Below are 27,113 nucleotides of genomic sequence, written 5' to 3' on the forward strand. Positions count from 1 at the left end.
AAAATGGGTGTGAGTGATTTTCAAAAAAAAAAAAAAAAGTTTTGGAGGCAAGATACTGAAGCTAGTATACAAATTACTCAAAATCTTCTCACAACCCGCCTATCAATGCTATTTGTTTCCAACATACACCCAGTATTCCAGGCACTGTAGTTTTTAATTCATCTTCAAACATATCATGAATTACTCCTAGTCACATATCATCATTAAAAAGATGATTTTTTAACACATTTTTTACACAGTTTTTAACATTTTTTAACACAGTAATTTTTCAAAGTACAGTGACAAAGATAATTTTATTTGACTCTGAAAATAATCCTATGAAAATAAACACGGGTCACTGTATTTCTTCATTTATAGATGAGGAAACAGGTTTGGAGTGAGTAAATGCCTTGGCCATGAAACTATGGCTAGTGATGGGCAAAACAGAAGCTAATATGCAAGTTCTAAGCCCAGTGTTCTCCCATCTTATAAGGTTATGGCTTCTTCTGCCATTCATATAACTTAATTAGATCTATCCTTCAAGATTCTTCTGTTCTAATTTATCAGTACCACTCTCATCTTCACCTCTAGCACCAAAAATTCCTCCCTCCCCTGAAGTCTTGCTAAGCTCAAAGTAATCTCAAATGCTATTACTTTTTATATTCATTGACAGAAGTATATTGCAACATTACATAGTACTCTGTATGTATATGCATAGTACTCTGTATGTATATTTCCAGGCTACTCAACAGTATGACAAGCTCAAGCTTTCTGTGTATCTTCTGAAATGTATGTATCCCCCTGGGATACCAACCATCTGTTTTGTTTGCCTTTGTTTGGACCTGGCTTTTATCGCTTCATTGGTCTCTAACTTTCAGTATCCTGATCCTTGGTAATAGACTCCTTTAAGGCATGACCAATCATTCCTTCCCTTGGACAAGGGATATTCCTTTTCCTTTTTATTTTTGGTAACTATTATTTATTTACACAGATCTTCTTTTGTACTTTTTGATAATAGCTATCAATTTTAAACATGTAATCAGTGTACATTCCAAAATGCATACTAGAAAATGCAAGTATACAAGAAAAATAAAACTAACAAGGGATATATAGAAACTGAAGATGTTTTCCTTTAATTATCACTGAAATTCCCTATTCATGACTGCTATATAACTAAACTCTTATTTCTCTTCATACTTCCTTGAAACAGCTTCTTTTTCTTTTCTGAGATCTTAATTTCTTTTCCATTTTTTAAAAAATTCTTAATTGGAGGATGATTGCTTTACAATGTTGTATTAGTTTCTACAATACAACAATGTGAATCAGCCATGCATGCTTAGTAAGTCGCTTCAGTTGTGTCTGACTCATTGCGACTCTATGGATGGTAGCCTACCAGGCTCCTCTGTCCAAGGCATTGTCCAGGCAAGAATACTGGAGTGGGTTGCCAGGTCCTCCTCCAAGGGACCTTCCCAACCCAAGGACGGAACTACGGTCTTTACTGTGTTCTGCATTGCTAGGGAGGTTCTTTACTGCTAGCACCACCTGGGAAACCCCAGGTATGCATGTATCACTTCCCTCTGGAGCCTCCCTCCCATGTACCTCACATCCCATCCCTCTAGGTCATCAAAAAGTACCAAGTTGAGCTCCCTGTGTTATACAGCTGTTTGCCACTAGCCATCTATTTTACATATGGTACTGTACATATGTCAGTGCTACTCTCTCAATTAGTCCCACCCTCTCCTTCCCTGGCTGTGTCCACAAGTTTCTACACCAGGCCAATTGGCCCGTCTTTCTAATTAGAATTTGAATTAAACACAAGGAAAGAAGGAATAAAATGGTTACAACTAATACATGCTAGAGGCAACTTTCTGCAAATATTTCCCATTCATTCCTGCTTTCAGCATTCTCAAAGCTGCCATAATTGGTGCCATACTTTTAATGGACACATTCTTCAGGCTTTCCTCACTTTCTGGTTGAGCTCCTCTCTATAATTTCCATTTTTTGCTTAAATCAGGCACAGTCACTTTCTGTTGCTTGTAAGTCAGTCACTTCAGTCACTCAGTCGTGTCCAACTCTTTGTGACCCCATGGACTGCAGCACACTAGGCTTCCCTGTCCAGAACCAACTCCCAGAGTTTACTCAAACTTATGTTCATTGAGTCGGTGATGTCATCCAACCTTCTCATCCTCTGGTGTCCCCTTCTCCTCCTGGCTTCCATCTTTCCCAGCATCAAGGTCTTTTCCAATGAGTCGGTTCTTCACATCAGGTGGCCAAAGTATTGGAGTTACAGCTTCAGCATTAGTCCTTCCAATAAACATTCAGGACTGATCTCCTTTAGGATGGACTGGTTGGATCTCCTTGCAGTCCAAGGGACTCTCAAGTCTTCTCCAACACCACAGTTCAAAAGCATCAATTCTTCTGCGCTCAGTCTTCTTTATAGTGCAACTCTCACATCCATACAATGAATATTGGAAAAACCATAGCTTTGACTAGACGGACTTTTGCTGCCAAAGTAATATCTCTGCTTTTTAATACCTGTTTTACCTTGCAAAGCACATTCCTTATCTGATATACCCACAAAGTGCAGTGTCTAGGGAGAGCTAAGTATTTTTAAATGTTTTGTTCTTTTGTAGATTATATGTTATTATACACTGAAAACAAAAACAATAAATGACCCTGAAGCACAACATTACTATTGGTTAGAATTCTAATAATCAATAGGTTGATGAAGGTGAAAGTGGAGAGTGAAAAAGTTGGCCTAAAGCTCAACATTCAGAAAATGAAGATCATGGCATCCGGTCCCACCACTTCATGGGAAATAGATGGGGAAACAGTGTCAGACTTTATTTTTCTGGGCTCCAAAATCACTGCAGATGGTGACTGCAGCCATGAAATTAAAAGACGCTTACTCCTTGAAAGGAAAGTTATGACCAACCTAGATAGCATGTTCAAAAGCAGAGACATTACTTTGCCAACAAAGGTTCATCTAGTCAAGGCTATGGTTTTTCCTGTGGTCATGTATGGATGTGAGAGTTGGACTGTGAAGAAGGCTGAGCGCCGAAGAATTGATGCTTTTGAACTGTGGTGTTGGAGAAGACTCTTGAGAGTCCCTTGGACTGCAAGGAGATCCAACCAGTCCATTCTGAAGGAGATCAGCCCTGATTTCTTTGGAAGGAATGATACTAAAGCTGAAACTCCAGTACTTTGGCCACCTCATGCGAAGAGTTGACTCATTGGAAAAGACTCTGATGCTGGGAGGGATTGGGAACAGGAGGAGAAGGGGACGACAGAGGATGAGATGGCTGGATGGCATCACCGACTCGATGGACCTGAGTCTCAGTGAACTCCGAGAGTTGGTGATGGACAGGGAGGCCTGATGTGCTGCGATTCGTGGGGTCGCAAAGAGTCGGACACGACTGATAGACTGATCTGATCTGATCTGAAGCAGAGACCAAGCTAACATTGGAAACTCATCTGCATAGAAATGATTTGTATTACAGTTCATCACCCTACATTGGTGACTCACAGTGATAACACACTGCTGCAAATAATAAAGCATTTTGTGATGAGGGTAGTACTTATTGTGACCATCTGAATTTTTAATATCATTTTACTATAAGAAACATCTGATAAATTTAACTGCTTATGACATGGCTCCTTTTTAACTATGTGAATATTTTAACATAATCTATAGCTTCTTATGAAAAGTAGATTACAGTTTTAAATTCACCAAGAAAGGAAATAATCATTAGAATAATTTATGTAGGCAAGTGATATCATTTTAAAAGTATAGTCAGTACCCAGTAAAGAAAGTCCCCTCTGCTATTTTTATTAAGAAAAAAAAATGTTAAGAAAAATCAACCAAGTGATCTTTTATAATATAACTGGAATTTAACAGCTGCTGCTGCTAGTCGCTTCAGTCGTGTCCTACTCTGTGAGACCCCATAGACAGCAGCCCACCAGGCTCCCCCGTCCCTGGGATTCTCCAGGCAAGAACACTGGAGTGGGTTGCCATTTCCTTCTCCAATGCATGAGACTGAAAAGTGAAAGGGAAGTCGCTCAGTCGGGTCCGACTCTTCGCGACCCCATGGACTACAGCCTACCAGGCTCCTCCATCCATGGGATTTTCCAGGCAAATTCTAGCCAATCATACATCAGTAGTTAAATCAATTTACAACAGATTATAAATTTAAGCTAACTATTTCTACATACTTCAGTAAATTTCTCTCATTTTAGACATTTATATCTACTTAGAATCCTCTGCATTTCAGGAACATCTTTTTAATCCTAGATATTGTGGGAATATCACACATGTATATGATATTTCTCTTTCTTAATGACAAGTATTCCCCTGAACATAAAAATCCTACTGAAAAGTGGGAGAAGGCAAAAGATTTTTAAACATTCACTTCTTTCTCTTTTAGAACATCTATTACTACATGGTAGTATTTCCCACAAGAATATTTTTTATTTTATTTGAAGTTGGCAAAAATCTTTGTGCTGAATCCTTTAGGCATACTTCTAGTGATAGATGTCAGACCAGCGCTGTGTGGAAGAACTTTTATTTGACAGGAAGATGACAGGAAGAAGCCTCTATCCAAAATATAAGATGCAACTGTACAATCCTTCTGTGAGATTAAAGGAATCTTTTGTTCCTATGTATAAATGACTTATTTATTATTGCCTCAATAAAATCAGTTCACATTATTAATTTGAATAGTGTGAAATTAAGACACTTAAAAAGGTACATATTTATTCAAATTAGGACAGTTTATTTTAAATGTCTTCTTTATATGAATTAAATGTGAAACAGACTAACAATACCAATTTCCAATGATATTTTATTTTATGTTTTGGTAATCACCAACCAAGAACACTTTAAGATTCATTCACTGTGCCTACAGTATATACTCTAAACAACTAACATCTTGATAAGAGATGCTTGTACTAGTTTAGAGTATATGATGTGGAATAAAATGAAAAGTCTTATTTAGTTTTACCCTCCAAATCAGGGTGTGAGGTATTCTAATTTATAACAAGCACTGCTTTATTCTTCTTGGCATTATCAAATAATTTCACATGTCTCCTCATATCACAAGAAGAGGGACTAAAACTGTTTGTTTTTAACAAAAATCTAACCTTCCAGAACATCTTCCCTATCTTCCCATCTTTCCCTATTCCTCTCAAAAATAAATCGGGAGTAAACAATACAATTTCATTATGCATCTTCTTATTATTCTTGTTGTTATTCTTTATGTCTATCTGGGAGAGAATGACCAGGAGCAAATCATTTTTGATACATATTAAAATGCTAGCACATTTATATGTATTGCACATCTATTTAATGCATAAATAGAAAAGAAATTTATACCCATTCCTAGATTGGGGATTCTTGTAATAATATACTTCAAGAACTAACCAAAGTTTTGTAATGTTTTCAGATGTAAAGAAAAAAAAAAAAGTGCAACAATGGTGAGATGTCAAAGACTGATTGCTTGTTTTCAGATTTATTTCTGTCTCTAGCTTTCTTACAGGCCTTCGCCTCAGAGTCTGTTCAGTTTTCTTTGTGTAACAGATAGGTTTTTCCCTTGAATATGGTGGTTTGCCCTAACCTAGAAATGGACCTATATCATCACTTGTCCGTTTCTTTGTTTACCTTTCATAAGAATTAAAACCTCGAGAACAATACCATGAAATGGTTTAATCAAAACAATATGAGGATTATCACTTGCTTTTTTAAAAACTTTTAGTTAATGCACTAGATTCTTAGTATAAGTTTATTAACACAACACTTTCAACAAAAAAGAGTATTATTTTCTTAGAGGAGAATAAGCAAAGCATATTCAGAAAGAAATATTTGGCTATTACCTCACTGAACTTAGCTCCTCAAATACTTTCTGGAGAGACACAAAATAAGTTTGAAGGGATTAAAATACAACGCTGCATCTAGTTTATAAAAGCCATTTTTTTGGGTCAGAAAACTCCAGAAAGATTTGATCAGCAAGAGCTGAAGAGTATACTATAGAAAAATTTGCAGTCTTTGAGATTTTATTACAGTAAGGTTTTTAAAAATCATTTATCTGTTTTAAAGATGACTTCACTCAGTCATGTCTGACTCTCTGTAATCCCATGGACTGTAGCCTGCCAGGCTCCTCTGTCCATGGAATTATCCAGGCCAGAAAACTGGAGTGTGTGGCTGTTCCCTTAGCCAGGGGATCTTCCCAATTCAGAGACTGAACCCAGCTCTCACATGCCATAAAATTCATCCTTGGTGTTTAAAGTGACTTCTCTGTCATAGATGAGATTATTGTTGTAAATTGGCATTATAAAATGTTCTCTTACCTTACAGAGAAAGTTGATCTTAAAACCCAAAGACTGGGCATTTCTTGAGCCTGAGTTCATGTAGTTTCCAACCAAAAGAACTAACTCTAAAAGTCTGTTAAAACTTTCACTTTTCTTCAGTTCTTCACAGGCCAGAGTTACTGCTATGATGCTTGGCTTGATGTTGTTTACATGTTCTTCAAATGTGAGCTTGAAAAGAATGCTATTGAGACGAGGCCGCAACATTTTCACTGAGCTCATCTGTAAGATAAGGAATGCTGTATAAGACTATATATATATATATTCATATATATTCACATACACACACATATATATTCATATATAGTCATATACATACATATATATTCATATATATATATATATACATGTATATAAAGCCCATTATTTTTCTCTCTAGTGGGGATCATTTTATAGATGATACCATAAAATTTTGAATAAAATGAATTTTCTCTGGGTTTTAACAGTTGTATTTCTTTCTCCAGAACACTTTAACAAATACTATTCTGTTTTAGGCATTTCAAAAGAGTATTCTTTTCAAAAGTTAAAAAAATAGCTGCTAGCTTTCAAAGAATAAATGAAATCATCCTTATAGCATTAAGAAAATATTACTGAAGCTAGCCAGCTGCTATATGTTAATTGCATAATCATTAGTCATCAATAACATTTAAAGTTCCAAAAATATATCTCTGAGGTGAACTATGAAAATGCACAAATATAACACTGAGTTGAATGAACAGCTGGGCCACATATAAAAAAACATACATGATGACAGATAATATAAGTGGAACCACATTTCCTAAAAAAAAAAGTGGCTTCACTATTACCTATTTCTATGCTGTTTGAAACCAGAAGACTAGCTCTGATTGAGCACCTAATAATTTTAAACCTATGATCTATATTAGTAAAATATATTAAATATTTATATATGCTCTAAAGAATTTCACCCACTTGACACAATGTTGATGTTAAATAAGTTATGGTAAAATTACATGAACTTACTTTTAGGTACATTATTCAATAATTCTATATTGGTTTTCTTCAAAATAGTTCAAGTTTTTACTTGTTTTACTTGTTTCATAGTCTGGGTCCACATTTTCTATTCCCTTTGGTATAGTTCCTATGATAATTTCTTTTAGTCTTTAATTTCCCATAACTCCAGGTCATTTAACTAGTTTTCATTCACCAAATTAATTCTGGGAGAGAGGTGGGTGGAGGGTCAACATATAAGAACATACATAAGCACACACACAATGAAATCATTAACAATCCTAATTATTTTATTTTTTACATATAGCTTAGCTTTTTTAAAAACAAATAGCAGTCACAGAGTAGGCAAGGGATAACTGTAGACAACATGAAGATAATTTGATAACATAAATAAGAGTCCTTAGTTTAAGGACTCTTAAACTAAGAGTTCTTAAGGGGACAAAATACCCCTCAAAAGCAGCAAAATGAGATGTCAAATAGACCCTATCTGCTCTAATACAAAAGTAAAGTATAATCTATTATTTTTCCTCTTTGAAATAAATTTTGTCATTAACCATGGGTGTCTCCCTCTCCAAAAATTAACCTTTGCTGTCTGCTAATTCTCCTATATGCATTCATGCTTTTCATAGGCAGATATATAAAAGTATACTGGGAATATCCCTGTTACTATGTCTGAAATGTAGGTCATATCACTCATCAACAGCTTTGCAAAAACACAATCAGGGGAATATTCAAAGCATCCTACTTTTTCAGTACTCGTGTGGTAAGTATAAGACACACCATCTACTCACAAAAAGTGTCCAATATAGCCTAAAACTCATAACAGAATCACATGATAACTACAGCTAACAATAAAACTAGCCCATGATTCTAAATGGGTAAACAGAAATTAAGTGCTGGAGATGTTCACTGAAATAAGACAAAACTTTAAATTCTATGACTACAACATTTAACAAAGGCTTCACAGTAGAGGGGATTCAAATGGTTAAATAATTAAAAATTAAAAAAGTAGAGAGAAATAGAGAGAAAGTGAGTGAGTAAGCAAAAACAATTAGGGACCAAAAAGAAGTTGTAGAGAGAAGGAATGAAGTGAGAAAAGATTTATACTTTAGGGATATATGAGGTATATACCTAGGGGCAAAATTTGAATCAAAGTCCCTTTAGAGTCCATGAAAGAGATGGGAATACCAGACCACCTGACCTGCCTCTTGAGAAACGTGTGTGCAGGCCAGGAAGCAAAGTTAGAACTGGACATAGAACAACAGACTGGTTCCAAATAGGAAAAGGAGTACGTCAAGGCTGTATATTGTCACTCTGCTTATTTAACTTATATGCAGAGTACATCATGAGAAACGCTGGACTGGAAGAAACACAAGCTGGAATCAAGATTGACGGGAGAAATATCAATAACCTCAGATATGCAGATGACACCACCCTTATGGCAGAAAGTGAAGAGGAACTAAAAAGCCTCTTGATGAAAGTGAAAGTGGAGAGTGAAAAAGTTGGCTTAAAGCTCAACATTCAGAAAATGAAGATCATGGCATCTGGTCCCATCACTTCATGGGAAATAGATGGGGAAACAGTGGAAACAGTGTCAGACTTTATTTTTTTGGGCTCCAAAATCACTGCAGATGGTGACTGCAGCCATGAAATTAAAAGACGCTTACTCCTTGAAAGGAAAGTTATGACCAACCGAGATAGCATATTGAAAAGCAGAGCCATTACTTTGCCAACAAAGGTCCGTCTAGTCAAGGCTATGGTTTTTCCAGTCGTCATGTATGGATGTGACAGTTGGACTGTGAAGAAGGCTGAGCGCCGAAGAATTGATGCTTTTGAACTGTGGTTTTGGAGAAGACTTTTGAGAATCCCTTGGACTGCAAGGAGATCCAACCAGTCCATTCTGAAGGAGATCAGCCCTGGGATTTCTTTGGAAGGAATGATGCTAAAGCTGAAACTCCAGAACTTTGGCCACCTCATGCGAAGAGTTGACTCATTGGAAAAGACTCTGATGCTGGGAGGGATTGGGGGCAGGAGGAGAAGGGGACGACAGAGGATGAGACGGCTGGATGGCATCACTGACTTGATGGACGTGAGTCTGGGTGAACTCCAGGAGTTGGTGATGGACAGGGAGGCCTGGCGTGCTACGATTCATGGGGTCACAAAGAGTCAGACATGATTGAGTGACTGAACTGAACTGAACTGAAATGCCATAAAAATTGGAAGCTAACCATATTAAAGTCTCCATGAATGAACAAATCTAATCTCCCACATGTAAATTTGTGTGGGAATCTATCCAAGGTTCTATGTCTTTTTCTGCCTTCATTTATGCCTCTATCACTGTTTCCAAATCCTTTCCCACTTAATTTTTCCTTTCTTTTTATTGTTACCTGGCTATCATTAGCACAGAAGCATGTTTTCTATCATTTTATTAATATACATTTAAAAGTAGGAATTTTTCAGTCTCCCTGATGGTTAAAAAAACCACAGAACTACTTGGACCAGGTGCTAGTCACCATATACCTCCCTTCTGGCTATGCTCTGTAAGACCTGTAGGAACTCTGAACACTAGGGTGGCTTTGGTCAGAGATCCACAAGGAATTTAAAGCCTAAGCTTTACATAGATATTTTTAGTCTTGCTTCAGTTCTAATACCATTTGTTTTAATTCATATCTGTGTTGCATTCATATCTTTTTCTGGGCTTTGCATGTCAATGCTTGGTTTACTGTTTCTGGGCTTTGTATGTCAATGTTTGGTCTATAAACCCAAAACACCATGGATTTGATTTTTTTTCCAATACCACCCCCAACCAAAATAATGTTACCAAAAGTACTTTAATAGTTATAGAAACAACTCTGTGCCAGACATTGTTCTATAAATCTGTTATATACATATATGTGGATTTGATTCTCAAAACCACCCTAGGAAATGGTTATTCACATTGTGTGTTAGTCGTTTGCTGCTGCTGCTGCTGCTAAGTCGCTTCAGTCGTGTCCGACTCTGTGTGACCCCATAAATGGCAGCCCACCAGGATCCTCCGTCCCTGGGATTCTCCAGGCAAGAACACTGGAGTGGGTTTGCCATTTCCTTCTCCAATGCATGATAGTGAAAAGTGAAAGTGAAGTCGCTCAGTCGTGCCCGACTCTTAGTGACCCCATGGACTGCAGCCTACCAGGCTCCTCCGTCCATGGGGTTCTCCAGGCAAGAGTACTGGAGTGGGGTGCCATTGCCTTGCTGTTTAGTCATGTCCAATTCTTTGTGACCCTATGCACTGTAGCCCACCAGGTTCCTCTGTCCATAGAATTGTCCAGGCAAGAATACTGGAGTGGGGAAACAGTCCCTTCTCCAGGGCATCTTCCTGACCTAGGGATTGAACTTGGGTCTCCTGCATTGCAGGTGGATTCTTTACCATCTGAGCCACCAGGAAAACGCGTTATTCACGTTAGTCTCCTAAAAATGAGGCAAGTGAAGCACAGAAATACTAAATAACTTGTACAGAGTCAAATTGTATGTTGAAGTTCTGAACTCAGGCATTTTGGCTACAGAACTCAGACTCTCAATAACTACACCAGGCCACCTCGTAAGTCATATTGAGAGTGGTATGTATGACTTGTTGAATAAGAGACTAGGGACAGGAGTACTGTTAGTTAAGTTTTCAAAAGGTCTTAGAAACAGGTAATGCCCTAGGATGTTGACAGTAGAAAGGGAACGAAAGCAACATATACAAGAAGAAGAATTAAGGAAGAACCAAAGGGACTTAGTAGTAAATGGTCAGTTATGGGAGGATAAAGTCAAAGATGGTTCCAAGGCATTTAGTCTTTTGCGAGGTAGAATACTGTTGGCATTAATGAAGGCAGAAGGAAGTGGCAATTTGGTTTGGCTTACTGTTTGGATTACTTGTTTGTTTAAGAAAATGAGGGTAGATGAATTTGCTTCCCTTGATCTGCTACCTATACTCCAGTAAGTCAATCAGGGACTAAGGCATTGGGGGCTGGTAGGGTACGGCTTGGTAGAAAATTCAACCAAATGAGTCAATCTAGACAGTTTTGCAGAGTCTGACTGTGTGAAGCTAATCCACCTAATTTATCTGCTTCAGTTTCCTCATTTTTAATGAAAGGATAAGTCCTGTTAAGCAGTTTTGTTTTGAAAATTAGGTAGGAGCCAAACATATGATCCATATATATTAGTTCCTTCCTTTTTTGTCTCTGTCTCTAGAGTTGTGGAAAGGTGAGGCAAACAGTGTGACATCCACAAATAAAAACTATTAGTTGGACGTTACCAAGACATTTTTATTAGCATTTAAGTGAACTTGGTTCACCATTCTTTCAGACACCAGTGTATTTTACTTCTAACAAAGACACTATTAGATTCCCATTATTAGGACATGGATTAGGACATGACTTAGTGATTAAGCAACAACATTAAGACTCCAAATCTTGAAGTCATGTTGAAATCACGGAAAACACAATGTAATTTAATACCATTCCTTGCCTATATTTTAACCTGAAGAATTACTTAGAATTGGCTCTTATTTTCAGTTCTCATCACTCAAGGTTAAAATTTACATACTTCAAGGTTGAATCACTAAAACTGACTATGTAAACGTGTTCCCTGATCCTTCCAGCATTCCCCCCTCCAAATCGTCACATGGATAGTAAAATGAACCTCTATAATAGGGAAATAATATTGCTTTCCTGATATTTTGAGTTTAGCTATTGTTATGATATCTGGTAGCATTTGGAAATTCAGTCCTTGAATTTAGGAGATAAGTATCAGAGTTGGCAGATTTTGGAGTTATCAGAATATTGTGGGAGGCAGGTTGTTGATGAGTACATAGAGAGAAGAATCAAAGACTGCATCTTGTGTAGCACTGAACACAGGTCCTTGCATATATTAAACATTCAAATATTTGCTGATTGATTTTAAAAGCACTCCTGAGCTGCCTATTTTCTGGATCTTCTCCCAAGGAAGACAGGCGGGTTGCCTATTGAACAAAATTAACAACGGATGGTAATATTTTACTGTCCCCAAAATGATGTCTTCAGCTAAGATGTTGAACCAGAAATTCTAGGGAATTACCTATCTTGACTGCTATTACTGGATACAATCTATCACCAATCAACCTCATTCAGGGAAGAGGTTATACATTATAAGAGGATCATATCTGCCCTTTGATCTAGCAAAATATCTTCCTTCATTTACCTACTAAAATAAAATTTAGTGCAGAGTAGGTAATAAATATCATATGTAATTTGAAAGAAAATCTTATAAAATTAGTGAATGAATGGATATACTCATTAATACAAACATAAAGTCCACTATCAGCAAAGGACAGGATTAGGAAGCAGATGCACAGTGTAAAGAGGCATCACAGTAGGCTACTGTGGGGCAGTAAGAAGGTACCCTACTTCCTATGTAAAGTAATTAGCTACCAAAAGGGTCATCCCAATGATACTTCCCAGGCTCAATAACAGCCCGAATTCAGAGCTCTAAATAACTATTTTGAAAGATAGGTTCAAGAGAATTATCCCCTTAATCCTCAGAGAGGGAAAGAAATCATTCTCTGTATTCTCTAGACTCAGAAGGTAAATTAAGTAGAAGAAATAGGACTTTTGAGTTACATAGATCTGGACTTGAACTATAGTTGTGTTACTTTATAGTTACAATCTAATGCAATTTATTAAAGGTTTCTGACACTTTATTCTCCACCAGTAAAATGTATCCCTTAAGTCATTCATACATGTTTCAGTAAGACAAATGAGACCTTATGTGTAAAACTGCTGTCATGATAGCTGACACAATAGAATAACTCTAAAACAATAGCTATTATTGCTATTATTATCTTTACTCATTCTCTGAAATTACCCCAAGAAGGTATCATGGTCCCTGACTGTTCTCCAAAACCTGAGATGAAGTTTTTCTCATCCATTAAGGGACATGTGTCACTAGGGCTTGATGAAGAATGGCCTTCATTATCTATTGAGCACTTTGTAAATATCATGCAGTGCTCCCTTCAGTCAATTTCAATGTATCATATAAATTTTCCACTAGAAATGTTAGCAGTGAAGACATGTTACTATAAAAATCAAGAGACTTATGGAGGAGGTGAAACTATCTAGACTCTCTTAACAGAAGCCACAAAACAGTATGCTTTGATCATAGTAATAGAATTTTCTGCAGTCAGAAGTATGAATTTTTATGATCAGAGCAGGGTAGACTGATAGACAATAGCTAAATCACCATTAGAGGATTTGTCTGTGTAAGGGAATGTCTTAGATAACTGAAGCAGAGAAATCATAAGAAGCACTGAGTGACATCCCCAGCCACAGTTACAATTATTAAAAGACTCATGTCTCATAAAGGTACTTGAGTGCACCTAAGTGATATAAGGAAATATAACAAAAACTTGGCTGAAATGTATGTTTGTTTTTCCTTGTAGTCCCTTGCAGCATTTTAGTTGACTGGCATCCTTTGTTTTATAATTCATTCCTTGAAGTGCTGTGGGATGCTGACCAAGGTGTTGTATTATGTAGGGGATTTATTTGTGTTACAAGATACTTGTCTATCAAATCACGTCAAGCAGCTATCATGTCTTCAGATGATCTGCACTATATTAAAAAAAAAAGTATACTGACAGCTTTAGTGAGAGCAGACACAAGTTGGTTATTTCCCCAAAGAGTTAGACACAATTTTGTTAATATAATTTGAATTTTATATACTTTACTATCTATGCAGCTGGTGAATACTGATGTTCTGCCGAACTACCATAAGATTCCAGAGAGAAAGAAAAAAGATCCAAGTGTAACAATCATGTGTGAAGGAGGAGGAAGCAGTCCCATGCCACTCCTGAAGTCATGTGTCACTCACTTTTAAGGTGATTTCTATTTTCTTTCATTTTTCACTGCTAAGAAACTCATTTTCAACTGCCATCACATGTGAGCATAAGTGATCTTCTAATATCTTTAATAAATAATATTAAAGATTCATGGGAATTAACAGATATATTTGTAATAAATACATATTTGTTACAAAAGTGTTTCCCCTGATACCTAAATACTCTTGGGACCCAATATACAGTAAAATTACAGAATAATTCTGTATCAGTGACTATAACAAAGCTGACATAATGAAGTGACGATAAAGAAGCGTCAATTTAAGTTAGACAGCAGGAAGATCTTCCTATAAAAGTTGTGAGAGCCAGACTTGAAAACTGAGCTAAACTCTGATGTTTGGAAGCACGGAAATATTTAAAACAAGGACGTCTGTGATTCCCTGTTAAATAAATCATTTTATTATTCTCTTTTAGACATAACCCCTTCCAGGGTAGGCTCTCTACTGCTCACTGTTGTACTTTCTGCAGTATACCTAGTACTCAGACTGGACAAAATCGTCAATACAGGTGCACCTGCTGTATGGAGCCAATGGCAAATGTTTGTATATTAGATGTCAGGAGAGATAAGAGTCATTGGTAATCTGTAAAATGAAACTTTGGAAAAACAGGGTTTTGAAAACTGACTCTATCCCAGACAAGTAATGATGTGCTCATAGAGAATATTTTCCTCAAATAGAGTGATATGTGGAAATTATGCATCAGCACGTATTTACTCATTTTCAGTCTGGAACAGAACCTGGTAACAATGTCGACCCCAAGAGACACTGGAAGCTCAAAAGAATTACATTAAGAAATGGATAAAGAATTTTCAAAACATCATTCTAACAACTGTCTGAGGCCAAGAACGGCCATTAGAACACTCGTGATACTAGGCTATTATTTTAAAGGATCACTGATATATGGATAGGGGAAAGGAGTTAATTTTTCATTTTTTAAAAATTTAATGAAAATCAATCAATAGAAAATTTAATTGACATCCACAGACTTTATCTGAATATTCAGTTTTCAGATGGTTTTATTTTACCTCATTGTATTGTAAAAGCTGATGGAAATAAGCCATCCTGTCACAAAGTGGATTATTATGAGAAGTTAATGAAATGAACCAGAATCTGAATACATGGATTTGAGAACACACCATGGTGAGTTTTCTTTTACTTGATTTCACAATTATTAAATCATCTTTTTTTTCCAGATAAAAATGAAGGTACATCTAGACATAAGAGCTAGCATTCATATTTACAGAAGGAATGAAAATAGAAACAATCAAGGCATCACATATCAAAACACTGAACACTTTGAATGAAAGCAGATAAGGAAAAATGCAATTTTCCCCATGAATATGCAAACTTGAATAATGATTTAATATTAATGGAACAGAAGAGTTACAATCTTCCATCCAAACTAACTACCTTTGATGATGTGTGGGAGAAAAAAAAAAAAAAAAGCTTTTAAGAATTTCCTTTTCACCTGATTAAGCTATCTTGAATAGAGCTCATAAGCTCTTGGGGGGCTTCAAAAAAAATTAAAAAGCTAACTGATTTTATAGCTGTAGTTCCAACTACAGGCATAAATCCACTCCTCCCACTTTCACATATTTATGCAGAAAAAGAAAAAAAAATTAACTGTGCTGTCAGCAGTATCACATAATCTTTGCTTTTCATTATAAATGTTTTTTATGCACAAGGCTATCTCAACATCTTTTTCTTAGATTATAGCTTTAGAATGTTTTTAATTGAAAAATGTGGGTAATTTTGAAGTCAGAAAAACAAAGTACCAATTACTAAGAGAACTAATTATTGCCTTCTTTTTCTTAGAAGATGTGTTACTTTAATAGATACACACAGTATGGGTCTCCATGCACAGTGCAAGACAAGTGGGAATTTCCATTGCTCTAAGGTTTGAGAACAGCTGAGCTGCAAACACACTGGGAGGACTCTAAAAGCTCCTGCTGGGGGTTCTAACTGGCAGAGTTTTCAGAGCTGTGTTTTTCCCCCCCAGTACAGGTACAGCACATAATTACAATAATGTACCAAATTCACTTCTGTGGGAGGCAGATTGAAGGACAAGTCAGTGGGAAGCTATGCAGCCAATCTACCCTTCTAAAGAAAAGGATTATTTATCCTAGATGGTGTGGGAAGGAACATACCCCTCTTCCCAGGAAACCTGCCTCTAGATACAGGAAAGGTCCCTAGATTTTTTTTGTTTCCTTTTTCTTCTCTCTCTCTTTTTTCTGTTTTTTTTTTTTTTTTTAATTTATGACATGTGAAAATAAGCAAATCCAATGATATGGCTGATTAAAAAAAAAAAGAGGGAAAGAAAGTTTAGAGAAAGCTTAGCAGCCCAGTCACTGTTTCAGGTAAGTTTATCTTTTTTCAAAAAATTCAAAGCCTGATTCTTCTGTAGTCTTGCCAGTTTTATTGTTTTTTTTTTTTTTTGATGAGATTTTAGTGAATATTGCAAGAGTAATTGCAATTGTGGCATATGTACATCTCTAACTGATGAGATTTTGTTTTTATCACCCAAGAAGTTATACAATAATGAACATTCTAAAGGACATTGGCAGGGTGATAGGAGTAAAATTAGGAAACAGTATTTACCACTAAAGAAGGCAAAGAAAGAAAAGGACGCAATAAGGAATCTAAATTTTTCAACGTTCAAGTACCAAATGGATACAGAATTAGACAGGAATAAAAACAGCCCACTTGATTTTGCATTCAAGCTAATACATTCAACAAACATTGTAAGTATATCATGTGAATTAAATCAATATAATACAGACATTTAAAGAAGTTGTAATCTAGCAGGGGTCATTCAATAAAAAACCTTGCAATTAAACATTTAATTAAAAACCATGATAATTTTGGGAAAGGGAAAGAAAAAAAAAGGTGCTCTGAGAGAATTTAATAGGGAGACTTAATAAGTAAGTGAGAACATAATGGGGAGAAAAATTTAAGCAGAGACTCAAAGAATAAGCAGGAGAGAGGCAGGCAGGAGTGGGAGTAAGAGGGAGCAGCGTGTGTAATGGTCCAAAGACAGGAAAGAGCATGGTAAATTTAAAAAACAATACACTGATGCTTTAAGCAGATAAATAATGATGCAACACAAATGTACTTTAGAAATGTCACATCAAGGGCTGTGCCTAGACTGATTTGGAAAAAGGTCAAAAGCATAAGTGGAGAAAACAGGCTAAAAGTATACTGTAATGGTTAAGGGAAAGAGGATGCTGGCTTGGGTTACAGTAGTAACAGCACAGAAGAGAAGTCAGTAGATCGACTGTATATTTTAGATGCAATTAGGAGTTAATTGATGATCTCTCCTAGATCAGTTTCAACGCATTATTTAAGGAAGCATTCTGATTGCTGTTTCCTGAAGAGTAAGTAACTAGAGGTATGGAAGTAGAAAACAAAGAGACTGATGAAGAGAGGGCAGTATTTATCATGGACTTCAGGGCCAGTGACGCATTTTTTATTCATCCATCCATCCAGCTATCCATTCATACATTTTGGGGCAATGAATGACCTAAGAAGATTCTTATTTCTGAAGAGAAGAGCAGAGTGGAGACTGAGGAACTGAAGAGGCAACAGACAAATAAAACAAAAGTAGGCAGGGGATAATTAATGCCTTACACAGAGATAAGTATATTAGTATATAGTAGACAATTTCACACACACATGTACATGTACACATAAGCACACACCAGTTCAGTACAGTTGTTAAAATCACAGTCCATGACATCAGACTGCCTGGGACTAAGTTCTGTACCTACTGCTCTGTAACTGAACAAGGTCCAAAACCTCCATTGCCCTCACTATCCTCATCTGTAACGTGGAGTTAACAATAATACCAGTCTCATAGGGCTGTGAGGAATTCATGAGATAGCGCATGTAAAAACACCTAGCATGGCACTGGACATAGTAACATCTCAATACATTCTTATTTCTATCATTAACAACAACAAGAACAATAGAATTAGTCATAATAAATAAACTATTCCTTTTTCTGAGGTTTGACAGAGGAGGTTAACACAAGATATGGGTAGAGACAACAACTATGGGTAGAAGAGATACTGTTCTAGCACCTATTTGCTTTCTCATTTCCCTGGTAAGAGATTAGGTTGTCTGCCGAAAAACTGCTGCTTTTGAACTGTGGTGTTGGAGAAGACTCTTGAGAGTTCCTTGGACTGCAAGGAGATCCAACCAGTCCATCTTGAAGGAGATCAGCCCTGGGATTTCCTTGGAAGGAATGATGCTAAAGCTGAAACTCCAGTACTTTGGCCACCTCATGCGAAGAGTTGACTCACTGGAAAAGACTGATTCTGGGAGGGATTGGGGGCAAGAGGAGAAGGGGACGACAGAGGATGAGATGGCTGGATGGCATCACTGACTCAATGAACATGAGTTTGGGTGAACTCCGGGAGTTGGTGATGGACAGGGAGGCCTGGCGTGCTGCGATTCATGGGGTTGCGAAGAGTCGGACACGACTGAGCGACTGAACTGAACTGAACTGAGGGGAGGGAGAAAAGACTTGAAGAAAGCAGGTAAGATATGGTATAGCCCTTATAGAAAAAACAAAAGACCACTGAATTAAGAACAAGTAAAATAACTGCTGAAATGGCAATAAGAGTCCCACCAAGGTAAAAGCTAAAATGTCATAAAGACACCAATTCACTCAATTCGCCAAAGAGAACAGGGAGACATAATGTCAGAGAGTTAGAGGCACAATGAGAATGTGAAGGAGCTCAGATTTTATTCTGTAAACTCTGGCAGACACTGAAGGGTTTCAATACAGAAATCACACGATGAATATACATTTTTAAGAAGACTAAACTAATAATTTTGATGGCGGAAGAAAGCAAAAGCAAGACAACAAGTTTGGAATCTTTCTCATTTGGGTGGAGGATTCTATAGATGTCCAAAGTTGTCCTAAATGGAGGCTGTCCATATATTTCCAGAATTAAAAAGTATTTGGACATTTCCACAGAGAAGTGAATTTAATTTCAGAATAGACTTGAAGAAATATATTTGAACATAATTTTTACTTTGAGACATAAACTATGCTATTCTTAATCTCAGGCTCATACTTAGTTGTAATAATTATCTTAAAATTCAATAAGCACTTATCTACTGGCTATTATATACAAGATATACATGCTTACATATGTGGTAAAAAGACTAAGTTATATCATTATTTCAAGAAACTTTTCGCTAGATATGAGACTATCTAATCTTTATTTAGATCAGGCAAATCCTGACTGATGCTGCCTTAGATAATTTATATAGCATAAACTACTTAGAAATGTCATTGACTAACTTCCCTATAGACATATAGCTAAGGATGGGGAGAGTAAATAAGAGGACCAGGGGACTTCATGCTCACAGCCCCAGAATTATTTATGGTTGCATGCATAAACACGAAATCTCTTTCCTTTCCTATTTTGCTTTGAGTTCGGAAGGTATATTGCTCTTTATGTCCCAAAACTTCATTTCCTAAGTGTAGTACCAAGGATATTCCTCTTTAAGGACTTGCTAGGCAAACTAATACATCTTCCAAGATAAACTGCATTCAGGAAAAAAATAGCTTCAGAGAAACTGCAGTGTACCTAATGTAAAACTCATAACCATCATGACACAGCTGAATTCTCAGATGGTATATAAGCTTGCTTCAATTATAATATGAATTCCAGTAGCTTAAGTTTTAAGTGTGGACTTCAGTCTAGAAAATTTTATTATTTAATGTTGTGTTAAAGTATTGCTACTTAATAAACAATATCTGGCCAGTTTAATTTGCTTAATTAAAAAATGAGAGATAGTTTCTTCAGGTACCTATACATGCTCTATTTCACCCTAAATATACATTCCTGATTTGCTTTTCAAGGATTTGACAGAACCCTCCTACATCACCATCAGTTCAGTTCAGTTCAGTCACTCAGTCATGTCCGACTCTTTGCAACCCCATGAACCACAGCACGCCAGGCCTCCCTGTCCATCACCAACTCCTGGAGTTGACTCAGACTCACGTCCATCAAGTCAGTGATGCCATCCAGCCATCGCATCCTCTGTCATCCCCTTCTCCACCTGCCCCCAATCCCTCCCAGCATCAGAGTCTTTTCCAATAAGTCAACTCTTCACATGAGGTGGCCAAAGTACTGGAGTTTCAGCTCTAGCATCATTCCTACAAAAGTAATCCCAGGGCTGATCGCCTTCAGAATGGGCTGGTTGGATCTCCTTGCAGTCCAAGGGACTCTCAAGAGTCTTCTCCAACACCACAGTTCAAAAGCATCAATTCTTTGGCGCTAAGCCTTCTTCACAGTCCAACACTCACAACCATACATGACGACTGGAAAAACCATAGCCTTGACTAGACGGACATTTGTTGGCAAAGTAATGTCTCTGCTTTTCAATATGCTATCTAGGTTGGTCATAACTTTGCTTCCAAGGAGTAAGCGTCTTTTAATTTCATGGCTGCAGTCACCATCTGCAGTGATTTTGGAGCCCAAAAAAATAAAGTCTGACACTGTTTCCACTGTTTCTCCATCTATTTCCCATGAAGTGATGGGACCAGATGCCATGATCTTCATTTTCTGAATGCTGAGCTTTAAGCCAACTTTTTCACTCTCCACTTTCATTTTCATCAAGAGCCTTTTTAGTTCCTCTTCACTTTCTGCCATAAGGGTGGTATCATTTGCGTATCTGAGGTTACTGATTTTTCTCCCAGCAATCTTGATTCCAGTTTGTGTTTCTTCCAGTCCAGCATTTCTCATGATGCACTCTGCATATAAGTTAAATAAGCAGGGTGACAATATACAGCCTTGACGTACTCCTTTTCCTATTTGGAACCAGTCTATTGTTCCATGTCCAGTTCTAACTGTTGCTTCCTGACCTGCATATAGGTTTCTCAAGAGGCAGATCAGGTGGTCTGGTATTCCCATCTCTTTCAGAATTTTCCACAGTCTGTGGTGATCCGCACAGTCAAAGGCTTTGGCATAGTCAACAAAGCAGAAATAAATGTTTTTCTGGAATTCTCTTGCTTTTTTGATGATCCAGCAGATGTTGGCAATTTGATCTCTGGTTCCTCCCTTTTTTCTAAAACCAGCTTGAACATCTGGAAGTTCATGGTTCATGTATTGCTGAAGCCTGGCTTGGAGAATTTTGAGCATTACTTTACTAGCATGTGAGATGAGTGCAATTGCGCGGTAGTTTGAGCATTCTTTGGCATTGCCTTTCTTTGGAATTGGAATGAAAACTGACCTTTTCCAGTCCTGTGGCCAATACTGAGTTTTCCAAATGTGCTGGCATATTGAGTGCAGCACTTTCACAGCCTCATCTTTTAGGATTTGAAATAGCTCACCTGGAATTCCATCACCTCCACTAGCTTTGTTCATAGGGATGCTTTCTAAGGCCCACTTGACTTCACATTCCAGGATGTCTGGCTTTAGATGAGTGATCACACCATCGTGATTGTCTTGGTCGTGAAGATCTTTTTTGTACAGTTCTTCTGTGTATTCCTGCCACCTCTTCTTAATATCTACTGCTTCTGTTAGGTCCATACCATTTCTGTCCTTTATCGAGCCAATCTTTGCATGAAATGTTCCTTTGGTATCTCTAATTTTCTTGAAGAGATCTCTAGTCTTTCTCATTCTGTTGTTTTCCTCTATTTCTTTACATTGATCGCTGAGGAAGGCTTTCTTATCTCTTCTTTCTATTCTTTGGAACTCTGCATTCAGATGCTTATATCTTTCCCTTTCTCCTTTGCTTTTTGCTTCTCTTCTTTTCACAGCTATTTGTAAGGCCTCCTCAGACAGCCATTTTGCTTTTTTGCATTTCTTTTCCATGGGGATGGTCTTGATCCCTGTCTCCTATACAATGTCATGAACCTCCATCCATAGTTCATCAGGCACTCTATCTATCAGATCTAGGCCCTTAAATCTATTTCTCACTTCCACTGTACAATCATAAGGGATTTGATTTAGGTCATACCTGAATGGTCTAGTGGTTTTCCCTACTTTCTTCAATTTAAGTCTGAATTTGGCAATAAGGAGTTCATGGTCTGAGCCACAGTCAGCTCCTGGTCTTATTTTTGCTGACTGTATAGAGTTTCTCCATCTTTGGCTGCAAAGAATACAATCAATCTGATTTCAGTGTTGACCATCTGGTGATGTCCATGTGTAGAGTCTTCTCTTGTGTTGTTGGAAGAGGGTGTTTGTTATGACCAGTGCATTTTCTTTGTAAAACTCTATTAGTCTTTGCCCTGCTTCATTCCATATTCCAAGGCCAAATTTGCCTGTTACTCCAGGTGTTTCTTGACTTCCTACTTTTGCATTCCAGTCCCCTATAATGAAAAGGACATCTTTTTTGGGTGTTAGTTCTAAAAGGTTTTGTAGGTCTTCATAGAACTGTTCAACTTCAGCTTCTTCAGCATTACTGGTTGGGGCATAGACGTGGATTACTGTGATACTGAATGGTTTGCCTTGGAAATGAACAGAGATCATTCTGTCGTTCTTGAGATTGCATCCAAGTACTGCATTTCAGACTCTTTTGTTGATTATGATGGCATATGCAGTGATATATCTGAGAACTGCTGCTGCTGCTGCTGCTAAGTTGCTTCAGTCGTGTCCGACTCTGTGAGACCCCATAGACGGCAGCCTACCAGGCTCCCCCATCCCTGGGCTTCTCCAGGCAAGAACACTAGAATGGGTTGCCATTTCCTTCTCCAATGCAGGAAAGTGAAAAGTGAAAGGGAAGTCGCTCAGTTGTGTCCAAATCTTTGCGACCCCATGGACTGCAGCCCACCAGGCTCCTCTGTCCATGGGATTTTCCAGGCAAGAGTCTGGAGTGGGGTGCTATTGCCTTCTCCAATATCTGAGAACTAATAAACTCTAAATATGGGTGAGCAGTTATTGCATATGTTCAAAAGGAATGTTCTCTGTTCTATCACATTTTGATTTTAAACAGGATTTTAAAATTTTAGAGTAGCAAATCACATCAAATCAAATGTATTACTATTAAAGAGGTTATAAAATATTTTGAATGAAGCAGAGTATTTGACTATTAAGTGCAACGGTAATTTTTAGAAGTCTTAGTATGCAGATGGAAAATGGTCAGAGAGCCAGGGTAAAACTGAAAGCTGTAATAGAACTGTTTATTTTATATGGGACCAAACTTGAATTGAACACTGAGTCAAAAATAGCTTTTCTCTAGGAAATTAAATAAATCATCATACCCACCATCTTTTTGTCAATTATTTGAATAGCAGTTTTGAGGAAAGCTTGAAACATATATATACATATATATATATACATACACAGATACAAACATATATAAAACTATTGTTTTAATACATAATCTACACCTAGTCTTATTTTATACCATTTACAACGAAGAGGAGATAAGAAAACATAATTCATTTCAGTAGTTATTTAACCACACTAAAGAAATGTATTTATGAAATTTTATTTCCAGCTGAAACTGTGTATTTAATGGTTTTAATCAATTAATGACACTGTACGGGAAATCTGAAAATTTTTGTCTTTTTTCTGATACAATATATACCATTCAAAAGAGACTCTAGAATATTTCTAATTATCTATAACAGTTTTCACCATTCCACCCTTAAGAAGCCTAACTTTATTAAAAAGCCAAATTGTAATAGCAAGATCTAAATAGAAGGAAAAATTGTCAATAATATGTTCTTTTTATATATTAATATTAATATCAGCATTGATATACAGGAAGATCCCTGAGATGTTGTGAGGTATTTCATAATGTAGATCTTAACTTTATTTTTCAATAATATTATAAGTAATAAGGTTTTTTTTCCCCCAACAGCCAATGTTACATAAGTTATATAGTTATACAGTAGGAAAAAAAATAAAAATATAAGCAATTGAAATGTCTTCCCCCCTACCCCCGCCCCTGTTTCTGTTATGTGTTACCTCCAAGCTGAGTCTGTGGGCCCTTAGTCTAGATACATACCACAACTCCAAACTGTTCAGGTTCACAGAGGTCATCATATTCATTCTTCAGCTCTGCTAGTTCATTGAGTACCTTCTGCTCAGGAAGATGTTTTACAAGGTTCTAAAAGGAAATAAAAGCGTAACAGTTTAGTATTTCATTATTAGGATTATAAAAGATATATTAAAAACTATAAAAGTGATTAATATAGTGGATAAATTTCTGATTGTGCTTCTGTCACAGTACCAGTGTATCTTCCCCTTCTCCCCAAAAACTTAACCAAAAAACAGCTACAATTTAATGTGAATAAATATATAGAAGTGTTTGGTTTCTCTGCACTATAGTATATAAATGTGAAATTAAAAAATCATATGACAATAAATAACATTACAAAATTGACTATGTTTCTAGGTCTTAAACACATACCATAATTTTAAGATTTATTTCCTGTCATGATACTTAGTCAATCTATTAAAAAAAACAAACAGAAAAATACTATGTAGAATTTACTCATGTGCACTAACAATAATCATCAACTATACTCTTCAATATTGGCAAAATTTGGAATCATTTTCAATCTTACAAACCACATCAAGCCTATAAAAATAATCTCCAATTATTTATAATATCTGTATTTTTTTCTATTCTGTTCTTCTATGTGATTTCCAATTCCTCAAACAATTATCAAAGAAAGAAGCCGAGCTTTTGCCCCTACAATCAACACATCATTTTCCCAGCTGTTTCAACTTTACCACCTCAAAGTTGGCCACATCATAGTCCAACACTGAGTCTGAGGGACAAGTGTGCAACCCTATTTAAAACTATCTTTCAGACAAAACTGTTAAAACCATCTTTCCGATATCTTTCAGATAGTTCACTTAAAAACTATCTTTCAGAACAACTTAAATATATATACACACACAAACACACAAACAAGTGCACACATATACACACACACACAATGTGTATGTGTGTTAGTCACTCAGTTGTGCCTGACTCTTTGCGACCCTATGGACTGTAGCGCATCAGGCTCCTCTGTCCATGGGATTCTCAGGCAAGAATACTGAGTGGATCGCCATTCCTGTCACCGTGAGGATAATGCCTAAGTTGCAAAAGGGAATGGCTGATGCCAGGGGGAGCAATGGGGATCCCGTTCTCCAGAATTCAGAGATGTGCATTCTGGTTGGTTTGGCAGATACTCGCCTTGGTTTCAACAGTCTCTGGTTGCAGCAGCTTTCCCTAATGGCATCTATTAGAAGATTTAAACAGGCAGAAACACCTCTAATGCCTTTTGGAACCAAACAACTAAGGAAATCTTTGTCAGACCTAGGTGGCACTAATGGTAAAGAACCTCCTGCCACGATCCCTGGGTTAGAAAGGTCCCCTAGGAGGAGGGCATGGCAACCCACTCCAGTATTCTTGCCTGAAGAATCTGCATGGACAGAGGAGGCTGACGGGCTACAGTCCATGGGGTCACAAAGAGTCAGAAGTGACTGAAGTGACGTAGCATGCATTGTCAGATCACTGGCTGACTGAAGAGATATTGAAACCCAAACTAGAGTGACCACACACAAGGAAAACCATCCTCAGAAAACAAAAATCAGCTGTCTTTAAGGAGTGACATAATTAGATTCCCAAAGTTATAATATATTCAAATCTCCAGTTCTCAACAAAAATATTACAAAGCATGAGAAGAAACAATAAAGCATTGCCGATGCAGCGAAAAAAGAATTTGACAGAAATGATTCCCGAAGAAGTTCAGAATTTAAAGTTATAAATCAAAAATATTAAATAAACTGTTTTAAAGATGATCAATGAGCTAAAGTAAACTATGGACAAATAACTAAAGGAAAATAATATTATGAATAGAATAAGAAAGACATAGAAATTACAAAAAGGAATCCAACAGAAATTCTGAAAGTGAAAAGTATCAATAACTGAAATTTAAAATTTATTATACGACTAGATATGGGCAGGCAGAGGAAACGATCAATGAATGTGAAGGTAAAGAAACTGATATTATTAGGTTGAAGGAACAAAAAGATAAAAGAATGAAGAAAAATAAACAAAGCATGAGGGATCTGTGGGACACCAAGCATACCAACATGTATATCACAGGATTCCCAAAAGAGAAAGGGAAGAAAAAAATATCCGAATAAATAATGATTGAAAACTTTCCAAATCTGATGAAATACGTAAATACACACACACAAGAAGCTCATTAACTCCAAGCAGGACATCAAAGAACTATGAGACACTTTTTAATCAAAGTGTCAAATGTAGAAAATGATAATTTTTAAAGCAGCAAGAGAAGTGAATTGTCACATTTAAGGAATCCTTAATAGGATTATTCACAGAAGGCAATGGCACCTCACTCCAGTACTCTTGCCTGGAAAATCCCATGGATGGAGGAGCCTGGGCTGCCGTCTACGGGGTCGAACAGAGTCGGACACGACTGAAGTGACTTAGCAGTAATAGGATTATTATATGATTTCTCCCACTGGAGTCAAAAGGTAGTGGGATAAAATAAGTGCTGAAATAAAAGACTATCAAAAAGAATTTTATACCCACAAAAACCATCCTGAAGAATGAAAAACTAAGACATTTCCAAATTAACAATAACAACAACAGCAACAAGAAAAGATAATTTATCACTAGCAAGACTGTTCTGTCCCCAAATACTAAAGGAGGCCCTACAAGCAGAAATTAAAGGGCAGTAAACAAAATTATGTATCAATTATACCTCAATAAAACAAGCAAATAAATAAACAAACATACTACTATATGCAGTCTACATGCTTTCAATAAAAAGATACAAAGTGATTGAAAGCAAAAGAATGGGAAAAAATATGGCATGTATATAGTAGCCAAAAAAAAAAAAAAAAGTGAGGTATCGATATTATTGTCAAATTAAAATTGTCACTTCAAATCATAAAAGGTCACAAGAGACAAGGATATTATATATT

At 36.8% G+C, this 27,113-nt stretch overlaps 1 protein-coding gene across 8 annotated transcripts in view; it reads right to left on the bottom strand.

The window, feature by feature from the left end:
• The window catches only part of DIAPH2 (diaphanous related formin 2), a 1,061,378-nt gene that overhangs the window by 553,291 nt on the left and 480,974 nt on the right, over window positions 1-27,113 (bottom strand). For all 8 annotated transcript variants that reach the window (XM_086388307.1, XM_086388306.1, XM_086388305.1 and 5 more), the window contains 2 exons: window positions 24,169-24,270; window positions 6,322-6,561 (listed from right to left, as the gene is read on the bottom strand). In XM_086388307.1, the coding sequence (XP_086244433.1) occupies window positions 6,322-6,561; window positions 24,169-24,270 (342 nt within the window). The remainder of the gene's footprint in view (window positions 1-6,321; window positions 6,562-24,168; window positions 24,271-27,113) is intronic.

The sequence above is a fragment of the Bos grunniens genome, chromosome X, assembly GCF_055505025.1.
Source record: "Bos grunniens cultivar Pamir isolate PY7600 chromosome X, Bosgru_T2T1.0, whole genome shotgun sequence".
Lineage (NCBI taxonomy): Eukaryota > Metazoa > Chordata > Mammalia > Artiodactyla > Bovidae > Bos > Bos grunniens.